The sequence below is a fragment of the Rhinopithecus bieti genome, unplaced genomic scaffold (genome assembly GCF_001698545.2).
Source record: "Rhinopithecus bieti isolate Rb0 unplaced genomic scaffold, ASM169854v2 scaffold_2254, whole genome shotgun sequence".
NCBI classification, from domain to species: Eukaryota; Metazoa; Chordata; class Mammalia; order Primates; family Cercopithecidae; genus Rhinopithecus; species Rhinopithecus bieti.
The window spans coordinates 530,269-545,826 of record NW_016803982.1 but is presented as its reverse complement, the minus strand read 5'-3'; the positions used below and the strand labels follow the sequence as shown (position 1 = coordinate 545,826).

Here is a 15,558-nt window from a genome sequence, read left to right as displayed (position 1 = left end):
TTTTTTTTTTTTTTTTTTTTTTGGCTGAAGTCATTTCTTCCTTTGATTTTTGAAGTCTTAGCTATGGGAATGAATTCAATGTGGAATTGTTTTCATGTTTTTCTCCTTACTTGTCTTTGTGAAACTTTCTCTTTTGTTGCTTTTTTTCTCTTTGAATTCTCTTGTTTAGAATACCTAAAGGGGCAGGACCTGGATGCTATCTTGCAGGATCCTTAACATTGTCAAAGACTGAACTAGGAAAGAAAGCTGTAAGTATTGGTTTTTTAAACACTGAAATTACCTATTATAAAATTTCCATTTCTTTAAAGATAAGAATTAATTCTACATTTCAGAATGGGTAAAAGAGAAGATACTCTTGGGAAAAAAAATTTAATCCTTTTTTCCCAGGTTACTAGTGAAGGTCAGTTAATATTTAGTTGTCTTTTAAAATGTATCCTACTTTTGAAATATTTAGGCTTCTTTTTCACAAGCCGGCAGTACTCAGGCCCTGAACTTATCTTACCTCCTGTGGCTAATGCACTTGAACTTCCCGTGAAACACATAAATACAAATCAAAATTGGCTTTAAAAAATATGATGTTTAAGATTAGAACATGTTATAGAAATTTAACCAATATAAGATTATGGACATAGGAATAAATCAGATTATCTTGGGGTGCTTTTAAAAAGTAGAACAATTATTACTCTAAAACATGTTTCTTCACACTTCTACAGACCTTTCTCATTGGAATTTCACATGTTTAAGTAGGAAAATATGAGATACTTCTTTTGGTATTACTTTTAATTTCAAAATGATGCTTTTGTTAGAAATATGTTTCTTGTTGTTTAGAGATAAACCTTACAATTTTACAAGTACCTACCTGTTTTGTTTTTTCCTTCTGTGTTTTCATTAAAATGTATTAGGAGAATGGTGTTTATATAGATCTATCACCTTTTGTCATAAAATCATTTTTGCTCAATGCCAGTAAAAGTTGTCATTCTTAACAGTTTTGTATCTCTCTTTACTATTACTTCTTACAGAGCTGAGTAAGCCTGCTACATAAATGCTATTATCAAAATGAGTCGATCTCGTATATCTTAAGAATTATATTTATTTCTTGCCAGTATTGAATCAAAGGGCATTTATTTACTGTCATTGAAGCATAACTGGGGAAGTTTATGCTTAGAAAAAGTTGCCTACCCTGACATTTCTTGGGTCTCGTTTCAGTTTATACTGTTTATACATACATACTTTAGTATAATTTGAAGTAAATCAGTAGTTAATGATTTGCAATTAATACATGCACTGATTTAAGAAACCCTGGTAGTCTTTTTTGTAGATTTCATTTCACAGGAAGCATAGCTGCTTCAGCTATTGGGCTTCAGCTGTGAATTTTCATTCAGATGACACTTCTGAAGAGTCTGTTTACTTGTGAAGAGTATAACAGAAAAGCATTATTAGTAAAATAATGGGCTTTTAGCAATTCAGAAATAGTTACTACTTCCCAGCCATATTGTTTTAGAAGACAATTGTGAAATTAAATTACAAATATGTGGTGTTAACTATGGTAGCTCTTTATCAAGGGAGACTTTCCTGGGAGAAGGCAGTAACTTAAAGCTGTTGAGTTCATAGTAACTTCCATCACATTGTTTATGTAATCTTTTCTCAGTGGTTTAGCATTTCTTGTTTTTTGGTAGTTGGGAAGGTAACTTTTACTTCACTTTGACTTTCACAGTAACTGTTGCTTTTTATAGGAATGCATAGGCTGTGGGGTTGTTGTGGTACCCTTTAATCAGATTAGACCATCAACTAAATTTACTATTTTAAGAAATGCTTTCATAAGGAATGGATTTTGATCTAAATTTTTCAATAAGAAGTTGACACGTACTCTTAGTAATAACATATTTGAGTACTTTTTCTTATTTAAGAAATGAAAGTGGCAATGTTGCTTTCTTTAAAAGCGTGCCATCTTGATCACAGACCTGAGCCTTCTAAGTGGTATGACACAGGTGGAACATAAACTGAAGGACAATTAGACAGAGGTTCTGTCTCCATCCTGTGTAGATTATGCATGTTTTCTTACAGAATGTCGTTCTAACTCCCAGGGGCAGTCTGCAGCAAAACGACAAGGAAAATTTAAAAAGGTACTGATTGTCAGTTCTTAAAAAAGATGTCTTAAAGCCTTATTTGCATATTAAACTTTTTTCTGTCACTATTATAAACTTTTTTTTTTTTAAATAAGTCTCCCTTAGTTTCCTTTCTTTGCATTCTGAAGTATAGTGCTGTTAGCTCTACTTACAAGCATTGTTGACATACTGCTTTTCTAAAGGGTTTTTTTTTCCCCACCATAAATTCCTGGAAGACTCATTTTCTCTGTGTATACAGAAATTTTAGTGCTATTCATTTCTTGCTACAGATATGATAACAAGTAACAATATTTGAAATTTTTCATATTTACAATTTTACAGAGAGATGGATATGATAGGTTTTTTTTTAGCCATATAAGCTAAAGCACTTAATTATTTTTAAAGTCTAAAAGCACTTTTAAATTGGGTGATTTGATTAATAAAATATTGCAGCTTTTTAAAGTGAACTTTATTCCCTGCTCTTGTATCCATTCTGGTTCTGAAAGAACAGAAACAAGAAAGAGCGATGGACGTAGCAGGAACAGAAATAAGGACTGTTCACTGACAATTAAAGCTTACGCTAAGACCACAAACAGATTTTAAGGCCAAACAGATTTTAAGGCCATCGCTACTAAGTGGTCTGATGAGCCTCTCTGCAGCATATTAAGCAATCTTCGATTTACTGCTGGGGCAGATTTAACTCAGAAAAGAAAATTTCTGCTATAAATATATTTTAGGGCCAGGCACAGTGACTTATGCCTGTAATTCCAGCACTTTGGGAGGCCAAGTTGGGCAGATCCCTTAAGCTCAGGGGTTTGAAACCAGCCTGGGCAACATGGTGAAACCCTATCTCTACAAAAAAATACAAAAATTAGCCAGGCGTGGTGGCACACAGTTATAGTCCCAGCTACTACTCTATGGGAGGCTGAGGTGGAAAGATCGCTTGAGCCTGGGAGGCGGAGGCTGCAGTGAGCTGAGATTGCACCACTGCACTCCAGTCTGGGCGACAGAGTGAGACCCTGTCTCAAAACAAAACAAACATATATATATATATATATATATGTTTGTGTGTGTGTGTGTGTGTGTGTGTGTGTGTGTGTATGTATGAAAGGGACTGCATATTTAATACACTTTCTGGTGAAGACCTGCTACCTCATTCAGCATTTTCATGATTTCCTTTTAAACAGAAAGAATTACAGTGGGAAAATCAGGTAATGTCTTAATGTATAAACAAAAGATAACTTATATATTTTTTTTCCTTATTTCATAGTGATATGGAACTTGGGAATCACCATTCTATAAACAGCTTAAAATTCCTTTATATAAAATGTCTTCTGAAATGTCCATATTATTACATAATAGTAAATAATTTGTCGGCCGGGCGCGGTGGCTCAAGCCTGTAATCCCAGCACTTTGGGAGGCCGAGACGGGCGGATCACGAGGTCAGGAGATCGAGACCATCCTGGCTAATACTGTGAAACCCCGTCTCTACTAAAAAATACAAAAAAAAAAAAACTAGCCGGGCGACGAGGCGGGCGCCTCTAGTCCCAGCTACTCGGGAGGCTGAGACAGGAGAATGGCGTGAACCCGGGAGGCGGAGCTTGCAGTGAGCTGAGAGCCAGCCACTGCACTCCAGCCTGGGCGGCAGAGCAAGACTCCATCTCAAATAATAATAATAATAATAATTTGTCCAAACAAAATACACATAACTAGGAATCATCTTTCTGGAGAAAGATCTAAAGATCAGTATTTCTCACCTGGGTGTCTTGATCGATTTGGGGGCCACGTAATGGGATAAAAACCACATTTTTAAAAAAATAGGAAATGTCAGTTCATCAGACTCATAAAATTGTAATTTCATTTTGTGTATTAATGTGTATATCTTTGGGACATTGTGAAAATAGTTTGCAAGTCACTGCTTTAGAGAACAAGGAAAAGGTACTCTAGGAATCTATTAAAAATAGAAGGCACTTTTCACGAAAGCCATAGCAATTATTTTTCTTATTTTAGTTGACCTTTTGCAAGTTTTGGTGGATTTTGTTTGAATTAGGTTGTATAGTTAAGAAAACATTGAATGAATAGAAAGGCATTTACTTGATGATTAGTAAAGCTTCATGTGAAGAACTTAGCAGCTAGAGTTATCTCTGCTTCTTTCTGCCTTCAATGCAAGTACACAATAAAGCTCTTATTTTAGAAATAATTAGTATTACAGTTTTATAGTCACATTACGAAGAAAAAAATACATGTATGATTCCCGGTTGATGAAGATAAATAGCATTTTGTATATAATTCTTAATAGATTTTTTCTCTGGGTTTCAGTGACTTGATTTGAAAAAGTATGTCACCCTTTTTTAAATTCCTTGTAAAATGCAATAATATACTTTTTTTTTTTTTTTTTTAAAGAGTGTCACTCTATACTCCAGGCTAGATTATAGTGGCACAATCGTAGCTCACTGTTGCCTCCAGCTCCTGGGCTCAAGCGATCTTCCCACCTCAGCCTCCCTGGAGTGGCTGGGACTACAGGCATGTGCCACTATGCCTGGCTAATTTTTACTTTTCGTAGAGAGAGGTCTTATTGCCCAAGGTGGTCTAAAACTCCTGGCCTCGGACGATACTACTGGCTCAGCCTCCCAAATTGCTGGAATTACAGACATGAGCCACTGCACCCAACCTGAATATTGTCACTTTTAACAGATCATAAATAGCACTCAAATATGATACACATCTTTAAAATGGTTTATGTGAAACTTTTAAAATGTTGAATATTCAGTTACTAATAATTTTAAGAACTAAAGAAATTGCTATTTGGAACCACAATTTAACTTACAGTGCATTGTGTTGCCCAGAGAGTAGTTATTGGTTTGGCAGGTGAGTTTGACTTTCTGAATAACACTGTTCAGTTTGAACACTGTTGAAATACTTCTTAAATAGCTGGAATGCTTTTTTTTAAACTTAACCATTAAATACATACTGTAGAGAAATCTTCATAGCATTTCTGCTCTGAAGATTCTTCTTGACTGTCTCTTTAAACCATAATCAAGATTTCTCAAGATTAAAGGTACAAAATTATTTCTATTAAATTGATACTATGTTAACCCCTTGAGAATTGTCATAAAAATATTGGCACAAAGAAGAAATTATTGTGATACAGCAAGTGACAAATAGCGCCATTTTTCTTTTGATTATAAATTAAAACTACCAGGTTTATAATTTTTACTAATAAAAAAATTCCCTGTCCTGAAACATCTTGTAGGATTACACTAACTTTTATAGTTAATTTGATATATTTAATACATAAAATGCTGATTACAAAACCTTGATTTTTGTTTCCCTGAGATAATTCATCATAAACTTTCTTTGTCTCTTTTTTGCTTTTAATGATAGTTTGAGGTTGCTAGGATATCTTCTTTCCTACTTTTGATAGGTCTTTGTTAGAGTTAATTGTAAATCCTAAATTAATTGTAAAGATGGCTCATTTTTTTTTTTTTTTTTCTTTTGAGACTGAGTCTCGCTGTGTCGCCCAGGCTGGAGTGCAGTGGCCGAATCTCAGCTCACTGCAAGCTCCGCCTCCTGGGTTTACGCCATTCTCCTGAAGATGGCTCATTTTAAATTCAATTCTCTTTTCTCTCTTCTGTACTAAAACAATAGCAAATATCTCTGAGTCTGAGGAGGAAGTGCCTCACAACATATAGGCTGCCTCCCTAAGAGCAGCAGACCTCTCTCCCTGATATGGCGAGGAGGTGTGGGAAGCTCAGGGAGAAAGACTGGAGACCCCTCGTTCTAGCACACTAGGTGGCAAAGAAGCTCAATTCCATGGAAAATGGAGCTATATTAACAGAAAGTAAATATTGGAGGCCACTTAGCCCCTTCAATTCCTAGATGTGTTGTCTTTACTGTACTGATGACACTGATTAAGTCTGTTTTCATAAGAACTTGCTGGTAGAAGATCAGCTCAGATTTTGCGCTTACCTTGGCTTTGCTCAGGGCAGTGCCTGCCCAGAGAGTGAACCTTGAGGAGAGGAGAAGGACAGGCAGCTGGGTCCTGAAAGAGCTAGCCCAAGCAGTAGACCTGTTTCCTTTTCCCAGTCTCATGTTTCACATAAGGACTTTGTTTACAGGTTCTCGGTCTGGCTCCCTGACCTCAGAGGGAGAATGACAGCCAGTGGCTACAAATGGATTTATATGGTTATCTGACATCAAAGTGGTTTTCTGTGCTTTAAATGAATCAGTATGGAGATAGCAGTTATTATTTTGTGTTGGAATACTATTAGAACTACAGCCATAGTTCCTGGTGTTTACTGTTACATCATTTTATACCCTGAAATTGTGTTTATTTGTGAAAATTGTTAAAATGGGAATATTTGTGTAGTATATGCTCCTAAACATCCTATTTACGGGGAGGTGGGGACTTGCAATATTATTTTTTTACTCAACCAGAGTAAAGCTTTTCAGTGAATGTCTTTTGGTAACATGTTTCAATTTTATGAACTTTGTTAATTAAAGTGAATATAGTGTTTTAATTTAGCACCATTTTAAACACAAACCCAAAGATAGAAATTGAGGAACTGACTTAATAAATAATAACTTAATTAAGGACACCCAGTTATTGTGCCAAAAACAAATCTAGCAGGTATAGCATGTGATTTCATTTCCCAAATAATGCTTTACCTTTCACAAGTCAAGATTTATCTGTGAATAAAATCAATACGGTTACTCTCCATTTCTCTGCTGCTGTCTTCAAAGCAAAACTTCTCAAAAGACCCACAGACATGTTGACTTCCATTCTCTTTTCATCTCTGTCTTCTCTGGCCTGGACTGTTCTGCTGTCCCCTGACACTGTTCTTGTCCAAGGGGGTCAGCAGACTCTATGCTGCCAGGTTTTCAGTTCCTTCCTACTTCATCGTACACTGCCTCTCAGCTAGGTGGGCAGTTGATCATTTTCCTTCTTGCTGGTTTTTCCTCAAGGCTTCCATGATCCCAGGTGCTTTTTGTTTTCCCTTTCTCACTTACAGAGCTGCTTTTTCCATTCTCCATCCCTAACCTTATTCATCTACATATTTTTCATCATTGTCTGCAAACGCATTGGTTCTACCTTTAAAGATCTCGAATCTGTTCATTTTCTCCAATTTTGTTTTTAGTCTAAGGCGCTGCATAGGGTTTCCTAGGTTTGTTTCCTAACTTGTTGTTTTCCTGCCTCCATGTTTACCCTCTATAATCTATTTTCCAAATAGAACACAAACCAAAATTTTCATCCATACAGGAACTAGAGTCATTAAACAAAAAGCAGAAATCTTTAATCATGTCACTGTCTTTTGTAAAACTCTTCTGGTATGCTTCTTAGTGCACTTAGAATACTATATATAGTATTTTTTCTTTTTTTTTTTTAAACCATATTCTCTCAAGCCCTACTTAAGTTGGCTGCTGCCTGCTTTCTCAGAAGATGCAGCTGTGCTTGCTTTATACCCAGCTCAGGTCTTTACACTTGCTCATCTTCTCCTTGTTCATTTAGGGTCGTTTGCATAAACTATTACCTCTTCAGAGTGGCTTTCCGTAGCCATTTTGTGTACATCGGCTCCCCCTTGTTACCTGACAGTCACTCTATCCTTTTATTCTGTTTTGTTTTCTTCATATCAGATGTCAGCATCTGGTCTGTTCTTTTCCTATTAGAGCATTACCTGGCACATCGCGGGGACTCAGTAAATCCTGTTGGTTTAATGAATGTGTAAATGTCCCCTTAAATTTACTTAGAGGATCTTTTTTTACTTTGAACTTATTTCATCCCCTTCTCAGATATAAAATGTGAAAGGTTAGTGTACTTTTGTCATCTGTCTGCCAAGTAAAGCCAAGAATACCAAATATACTCAAATGGAGAAAAGTGTGTTCTTATCTCTTTTATTTTAAAGGAGATATTTGAAGTATCAGTACTCAGCATCAGTTTGTGAGAATATTACTGTGACCAGAGATTGGAATTTTTGGTGTATTGTGACCCCTAGAATCTAGAATACAGTGTAGTACAACTCAGGTGCAGCCCATGTTACATGACATGTAACTATTGAAGATGATTTTGACATATGTAAAATTAAGCATATTTATCTAAGAATCTCTCTCCACATTCATAGGATGTAATCCCTGTTCATTACTACTTAATACCTCCACCAACAAAGACTAAGAATGGCAGCAAAGATAAGGAAAAGATTCAGAAAAGAGAAAGATTTGAAAGAAGAGTTTACTGAAGCGTTACGAGATCTTAAAATTCAGTGGATGACAAAGTAGGTTTTTAAATGTATTTTAATTCTTTAAATGTTTAGTTCTATTTTCCCAACTATAACAATATTGTGTATATATACATAGACCGTATTTTAAAATGTTAACAGCAGATGGTAGGATTATAGGTGCTTTTAAATTTTCCTCTTTTATATAAATGTGTAATTTATTTAAATTATAAATTTGTAATTTTGTGATTAAATGTTTTAATTTTATTTTAATCACTCTAATTTGTTCTTGGAAGATAATTATATTGGAAAGTATAAAAAAGAAAAATCACTTTTGCCCACAATTCATAAATAGTCGTTGTCCTCATATTATTTTTTTCCTCTGTGTGTGTACATGTAGCAGTGTGAATAAAATTAGTTTCCATTTTTCAGTAACTTTTTTATTATGATTTAACAGCCCTATGAAATACCGTTTGTAATGTCTGTGTTGTATATGGTTCTATGGATGCAACATAATCTATTTAAACATTTTATTTTGCATATATATATATTTATAGCTTTTCTTCCTGATGCTGTGATAAACATTTTTATACATAAAGGTGATTTTTTAAAATTTCCATCATATGGCATTGTAAAAGTAAAAATCGTCTTGCTATATTTTGCCAAATTGCTTTCTGAGATGAGTATAATAATTTACACTCATCTAGCCATGTATGTGTGCTACTATACAATGCAAAAACGGGCCATTACTGCTGTCTTAAATTACATCTCTAGTTATTATTAAAGGAGAGCTTTTTAGATGGTATCGTTCATTATTAGTGTAGCTTCTGACAGTTAAGCATATTCTTCACCTTTTTTTCCTATTCAGACATTAGATGTTTCTGGTTTATTAAAACTTTTTACATAAAAGATATTAATGCTTTTCTGCACTTGCCACAGATTTTACTCTAGTTTACTTTTGACTTTGGGCTTACTTTTACTTGAAATTTATTCTATGTAGTCAAGTCAGTTGCTTTTTCCATCTGTTGTGCAATATTTCTTTTACTGCTGATATTTTATGGGAATCCTCTTTAGCTGATTATGTATGCATCCTTGCAGTTACATGGTTTTAGAGGGAATAGAAGTCATCATGATGTGAAAATATTTCCCAGAGATTGACCCATTGTAATGTCAGTTCACATGCAAATATACTTTTCCCACTTAAAACTAAGTTGTATCTCCACTGGAAGTCAAAGTCTTCAGGTCTGTCTCTGCCTGATTTTAGGATGTCGTAAACAGTTGACAATACAATATAAATTCTTCAAAAGTGAAATTGCAGAGATTGTCTTCTGGCATGACAGCCTGAGGAGACCCATGATGCTTGTCCCCAGTAAAACTAGTGAAAATTATTTAAAAACAAAACAAAACAAAACAATTTTTAAAAGCCCCTGGAAATGGTCCAAAGGACATACAGCAAATGAAGAAACATCTATTCAAAATACCTACAAAATTGGGTAAGAAAAGCAAGAGTCTGTGATATTTGAGCAAAGACCACTGCCTCCCTTTCCTCTCCCAGTTCAGTGAGCCAGAAACTTTACTTCTGATCTTGCCTTCAGGAGCTCCAGCTCCTGGGGGAGGAAAGGCTTTCCTCCTTGGAGAAGCAGGATGTCATCATTTCTCATCCTGACCTACTGCCAGTTGCAGCGGCTCAGTTCCAGCTGAGTGCTGTCAAGAGGTGGGGACTCTCTTCTTCTGCTAACGCTTACTTGTAAAGTACTGTTGGGAACACTGGGGCCCTAATGTCCAGGAGGCTGTGGTTCCATACCACACGAGGCAAACTGAGAAGACCACAGGAGAGTGCTGAGCTCCTTAAGTGGGTGTGTGACTCAAAGAAAAACATGCCATTCTTCCACTCCCTGTTCCAGAGCTTGGACTTAGTGATTTTGCCAGTGGGGCCTAAGGAGTTCATAAAACTGATAGCTCCTAATTTCTTCCTGAAGGAATTGACTTCATTTGCAACAGAAGATAGAGAAGTCCATGTGCCTAAGGGTTCTCTCAAAAACGGGGAAAAAAGGAATGAAAAAAAATGAACAGAGCAGAGCCTCAGAGAAATGTGGGATAGCATTAGTGCACCAAAATCCATGGAACAGGAGTACCGGGAGAACAGAGAGAAAGCAAAAATATATCCAGTGAAATAATGGCTGGAAACACCCCATATTTATTGAAAGATACTAACCTACATATCCAGGGAACTCAATGAACTCAAAGTAAATGGAAAGAAATCCACAAACAGACATAGCATGTTAAAATTACTGAAAGTCAAAGATAAGGAGAAGATCTTGAAAGGAGCAAGACAAAAACTCCTCATCACTTATAAAGAAATACTAGTAAGGTCAACAACTGACTTCTGAGCAGAAACAGTAGAGGTCAGATAGCAGTGGGATTCTGAGTGCCCAAAAATCTCAACCAATAATCCTATATCCAGCAAAGCTATCCTTTAAAATGAAAATGAAATTAAAATTCACAGGTAAACCAGAGAATTTGTTGCTAGCAAACCCACCTTATAAGAAGTACTAAAAGAAGTTCTCAGGTGATCTCAGGCAGTAATTTGAATCTACATCGGTGAGAGTGGGGAAAGAAACACTGGTAAAGTTAATTATTATGAAATTATAAAAGCATGAAGTTCTCCTTTTTTTCCTGTTAACTAATTTAAAAAGCAGTTCTATGACTGTTGTGTATATATTAGGCCTATGTAATATTTAAATGTAATATTCTGTAATATATATTTACTGATAGCACAAAGGAGCAAAACTGTATTGGGCTAAAGAAATGACTGCAGATAGTAATTATTATAACAATTGATTGGTGTATAACAGTAATAGATACAACAGATAGAATAATACTACAGAAGGAAGGAGAGGGGAGTAGAGCTATAAATGGATAACATTTCTATATCTCACTGAAGTGAAGCTAGGAAAAATCTGAAGCTGATTCTTATAAGTTAAGATGTATATGGTAAGCCTTAGAGCAACCACTAAGGAAAACTAAAAATAAACTGAAAAAAATCATTAAATAAATTTAAATGTTCATTTAAAAGTATTCACTTAATACAAAAGAAAACTATAAAAGAGGAACAGTGGAACAAAAAAAGACATAGGATACATCAAAAACAAAAAATCAAATCGAAGACCTAAGTCCAAATATATCAATAATTTAAAGTTAACAGGAAATTAAGAGAATCCCATTTACAATAACATTGAAAAACATAAAATGTGTAGGAATATGTTTAGCAAAAGAGATGTAAGAATTATACATCAAAACTATAAAACATTGTTGAAAGAAATTTAAAAGACCTGAGTAAATGGAAAAGGTATTCCATGTCTGTGGACTAGTAGACTTAATATCATTACACTATTCTTCATATTGATCGAACGATTCAGTTGAATCCCCATCAGAATCCTTGAAGACTTCTTATAGAAATTAACAAGCTGATTCTAAAAGTCATATGTGATTTCCTGAGACTCAGAATAGCCAGACAATCTTGAAAATGAAGAACAAAGTTGGCCTCACACTTCCTGATTCCAAAACTTAAATACAAAGCAACAGTAAACAAGACAGTGTTATACTGGCACGAGGGTAAGACATATATAGATTAATGGAATAGAATTAAGAGTCCAGAAATAAAACCATGTGTCTATGGTCAGCTGATTTTTATTTTTGGCAAGGGTGCTGATGCAAAGACCATTTAATGAGGAAAGGATAGTATTTTCAGCAAAGGATGCTGGGATTGGATAGCCTTATGTGAAAAGAATGAAGTTGGACCCTTGCCTCACATCATATATACAAATTAACTCAAAATGTATCAGAGAGCTGAAACTATAAAACTCCTCAGTGAGGACATAGTGGTAAACTTTCATGATTTTACATTTGGCAAACAATTTTTAAAGATACCAAAAGCATAAGTAACATAAGGAAAAAATAGATAATTTGGACTTAATCAAGATTAAAAGCTTTTGTGCTTCAAAGCATAGCATCAAGAAAGTGCAAAAAAAGGCCTATTTGCAAGTTATGTGTTTTTAAGGAGCTTGTATGCAGAATATGTAAAGAATGCTGACCTTTTTTATAATTATTATTATTATTTTGAGGCAGTGTCTCTCTCTCTCTCTGCCACCCAGGCTGGACTGCAGTGGCACGATCATAGCTCACTGCAGCCTTGAACCCCTGGGCTCAAGGGATCTTCCCACATCAGCCTCCCAAATAGCTAGGACTACAAGTGCATGCCACCACGCCCAGCTAATTTTTTTAAGGGGTGGAATCTCACTGTGTGGCCCAGGCTAGTCGAACTCCTGGCCTCAAGTAATCTTCCTGCTTCAGCTTCCCATAGTGTTGGGGTTACAGACATGAGCCACCTCCACACCCAGCCCCCAGAATACATAAATAATTCCTACAATTTTGTAATACAAAGGCAAATGGCCCAATTTTTTAAATGGGTGAAGAATCTGAATAGATATTTCTATAAAGATATACAAATGACCAGTAAGTGCATGAAAAGATGCTCAAAATCAGTAGTCTTCAGGGAAACGCACATAAAAATCACAAGGAAATACAACTTCACACTTACTAGGATGGCTAGAATCACAAAGTCAGATGATGAGTTTTGGCAAGTATGTGGACAAGGCAGAATCCTCAGACATTGATGGTAAAGAATACAAAAATGATGCAGACGTTTTGGAAAACAATCTGACTGCTCTTCAAATGATTAAGCTTAGTTTCCATATGGCCCAGCATTTCCACTCCCAGGTATATACCCAAGGAAAATAAAAACCTATATTCACACAAAAACATGTTCATGACAGTTTATAGCAGCATTATTCATAATGGCCAAAAGGTGGAATATCCATCAGCTGATGAATGGACAAACAAAATGTGATGTATCCATACAGGGGACTCCTCTTCAGCCATGAATAGGATTAGTACAGGCTCCAGCATGAATGAACCTTGAAAATAGTATGTTAAGTGGTAGTAGCCAGTCGCAAAAGACCATGTATTATATGATTCTATTCATATTAAATGTCCAGAATGAGAAAATCTATAGAGACAGAAAGTAGATTAGTGGTTGCTTAGTGCTGGGGAGGCTGGAGAGATCTGATAGCTAAAGGGTATGGCAGTTTCTTTTTGTATTGATGAAAAATATTTTAAAGTTGACTGTTGTGATAGTTGCATATATCTGTTACTATGCTAGAAAACATTGAAATTCACACTTAAAATGGGAAAATTGTGTGGAGAAAAAATTGAAAAGGTTTACCTAATAGGTGTTTTAGAAGAAAACAGCAAAAAATTATTACCATTCCCTTACAAAACTTAAAAAACCTTACAACGTTTTTTGGGAAAAAAAAATTATAATTAAGGTGCAGTAGTTTTAACATCTAAAATGAAAGTGTTGATTTTGCCCTTGTATAATTGTTAGGGAAAAGAGAAAAACAGGACTTAATTTTTTTTGTACTAAGAATTAGTGTAAATTTTGTTGTCTACAAGTTAAATTTATTTTCATGGAAAGTTATAGTATCAAGATCCCAGTCAACCTTATTTTTATGCTACTGTGGAGTTTTGTTAATATAGTAAGTGACTTTAATATAAGTTACCCACTTCTGGTGCTAGTTACTTACCATTTGTATGTTAATTTGTTTTTATCCTGATACATATAATCAGGTAGAATTGAGAATTTTATTCAGCCTCTGCATCAGGGAACGTAGAATAACTTTATTCATTCAAGACTTTAGAATTTTCAGAAAAGTTTAAATTTTTATTTTTTTTAGAATTTTCAGAAAAGTTTAATAGATCTTAGACATTTTAAATCTTTTCATCCTTCTAGCTATTTGTGAACGTGCTTTTCTTNCATTCAAGACTTTAGAATTTTCAGAAAAGTTTAAATTTTTATTTTTTTTAGAATTTTCAGAAAAGTTTAATAGATCTTAGACATTTTTAAATCTTTTCATCCTTCTAGCTATTTGTGAACGTGCTTTTCTTCCTTTTAAATAAATATAATAGCTGGTATGTAAGAAAGATATTAATGCATATTTTTATTTGGATATCTTATTGAACTCTTAATTGAAATAATTTTCAGTTTTATTTTATTTTTTGTTTTGTTTTCTTTGAGATGGAATCTCACTCTGTCACCAGGCCGGAGTGCAGTGACTCAATCTCAGCTCACTGCAACCTCCGCCTCCCGGGTTCAAGTGATTCTCCTGCCTCAACCTCCTGAGTAGCTGGGACTACAGGCGTGTGCCACCACGCCCAGATAATTTTTGTATTTTTAGTAGAGACCGGGTTTCACCATGTTGGCCAGGATGGTGTTGATCTCTTGACCTTGTGAGCCACTGCACCCAGCCCAGTTTGATTTATTTTGTTTTCTAGTTAACCATTTATACTACCTGCCAATAATGATAATCCTTGTCAATGACTATACTTGTATTTCAGATTAATGTCGTATTTTATTGGCTTAAACTTCCAAGCAATGTTAAATAATAGAGAAGACAGAAATACTCTTTTTAAAAGAAAAAGTAAATATTTATCTCCTTCTTACATACATAGGCTGGATTCTAGTGACATTTATAACGAATTGAAAGAAACATATCCTAATTATCTTCCTCTGTACGTTGCTCGACTTCATCAATTGGATGCTGAAAAGGTTAGACATGTTCATTCTAATACATCTTATTTTGTTTGTAATTAGATAAGGTTTGTGTTTTGAGGAAAAGTGCATTATTATCTTTCTCTTCTGTTCTTGCTAACCAAAACATGTTTTCTCAAATTGAATGTTGTATTAAGCTGTTTTCATGAAGGTTATTATAAGACCTAGCCACTACTGTGAATTTAGTTTAGGATTCTTGCTCATGCTTGGTCAGTGAGATTAGTAGTAGAGAAGATACCCTAAGGACTGTTTTCATGACCTTAACCTAAAGGGTGAGGGGCAGAAGGTAGTAATCCTGGCCAGATGGAAATCTGAACACCTTCACTGAAAGGATTCCTACTTTGCATTAACTTTGTTAATGATTCCCATTTGTGAGAGTTGGCTGTAGTTCTAGTCTGTGATGAGGTGGACCAGTTCTCATTAGTCATCAAAGCAGTGGGAAAGTGCTGTCCTAATCAGATAAAAATCATCAAGGGTTCAGAGTGAACCAGAGGGTGTTTAAAGGAGATTTCTTAAAAGACTTTAACAAGAAAGAGGCAAATTGTTGGGAACATCATGTTAATCACAGTTA

At 35.1% G+C, this 15,558-nt stretch overlaps 1 protein-coding gene across 1 annotated transcript in view; it reads left to right on the top strand.

The window, feature by feature from the left end:
• TPP2 (tripeptidyl peptidase 2) overlaps positions 1-15,558 on the top strand; it is a 91,227-nt gene that overhangs the window by 60,840 nt on the left and 14,829 nt on the right. The window contains 4 exon segments of the mRNA XM_017861597.1: positions 170-248; positions 8,225-8,298; positions 8,300-8,374; positions 14,888-14,984. Of these exon segments, the coding sequence (XP_017717086.1) occupies positions 170-248; positions 8,225-8,298; positions 8,300-8,374; positions 14,888-14,984 (325 nt within the window).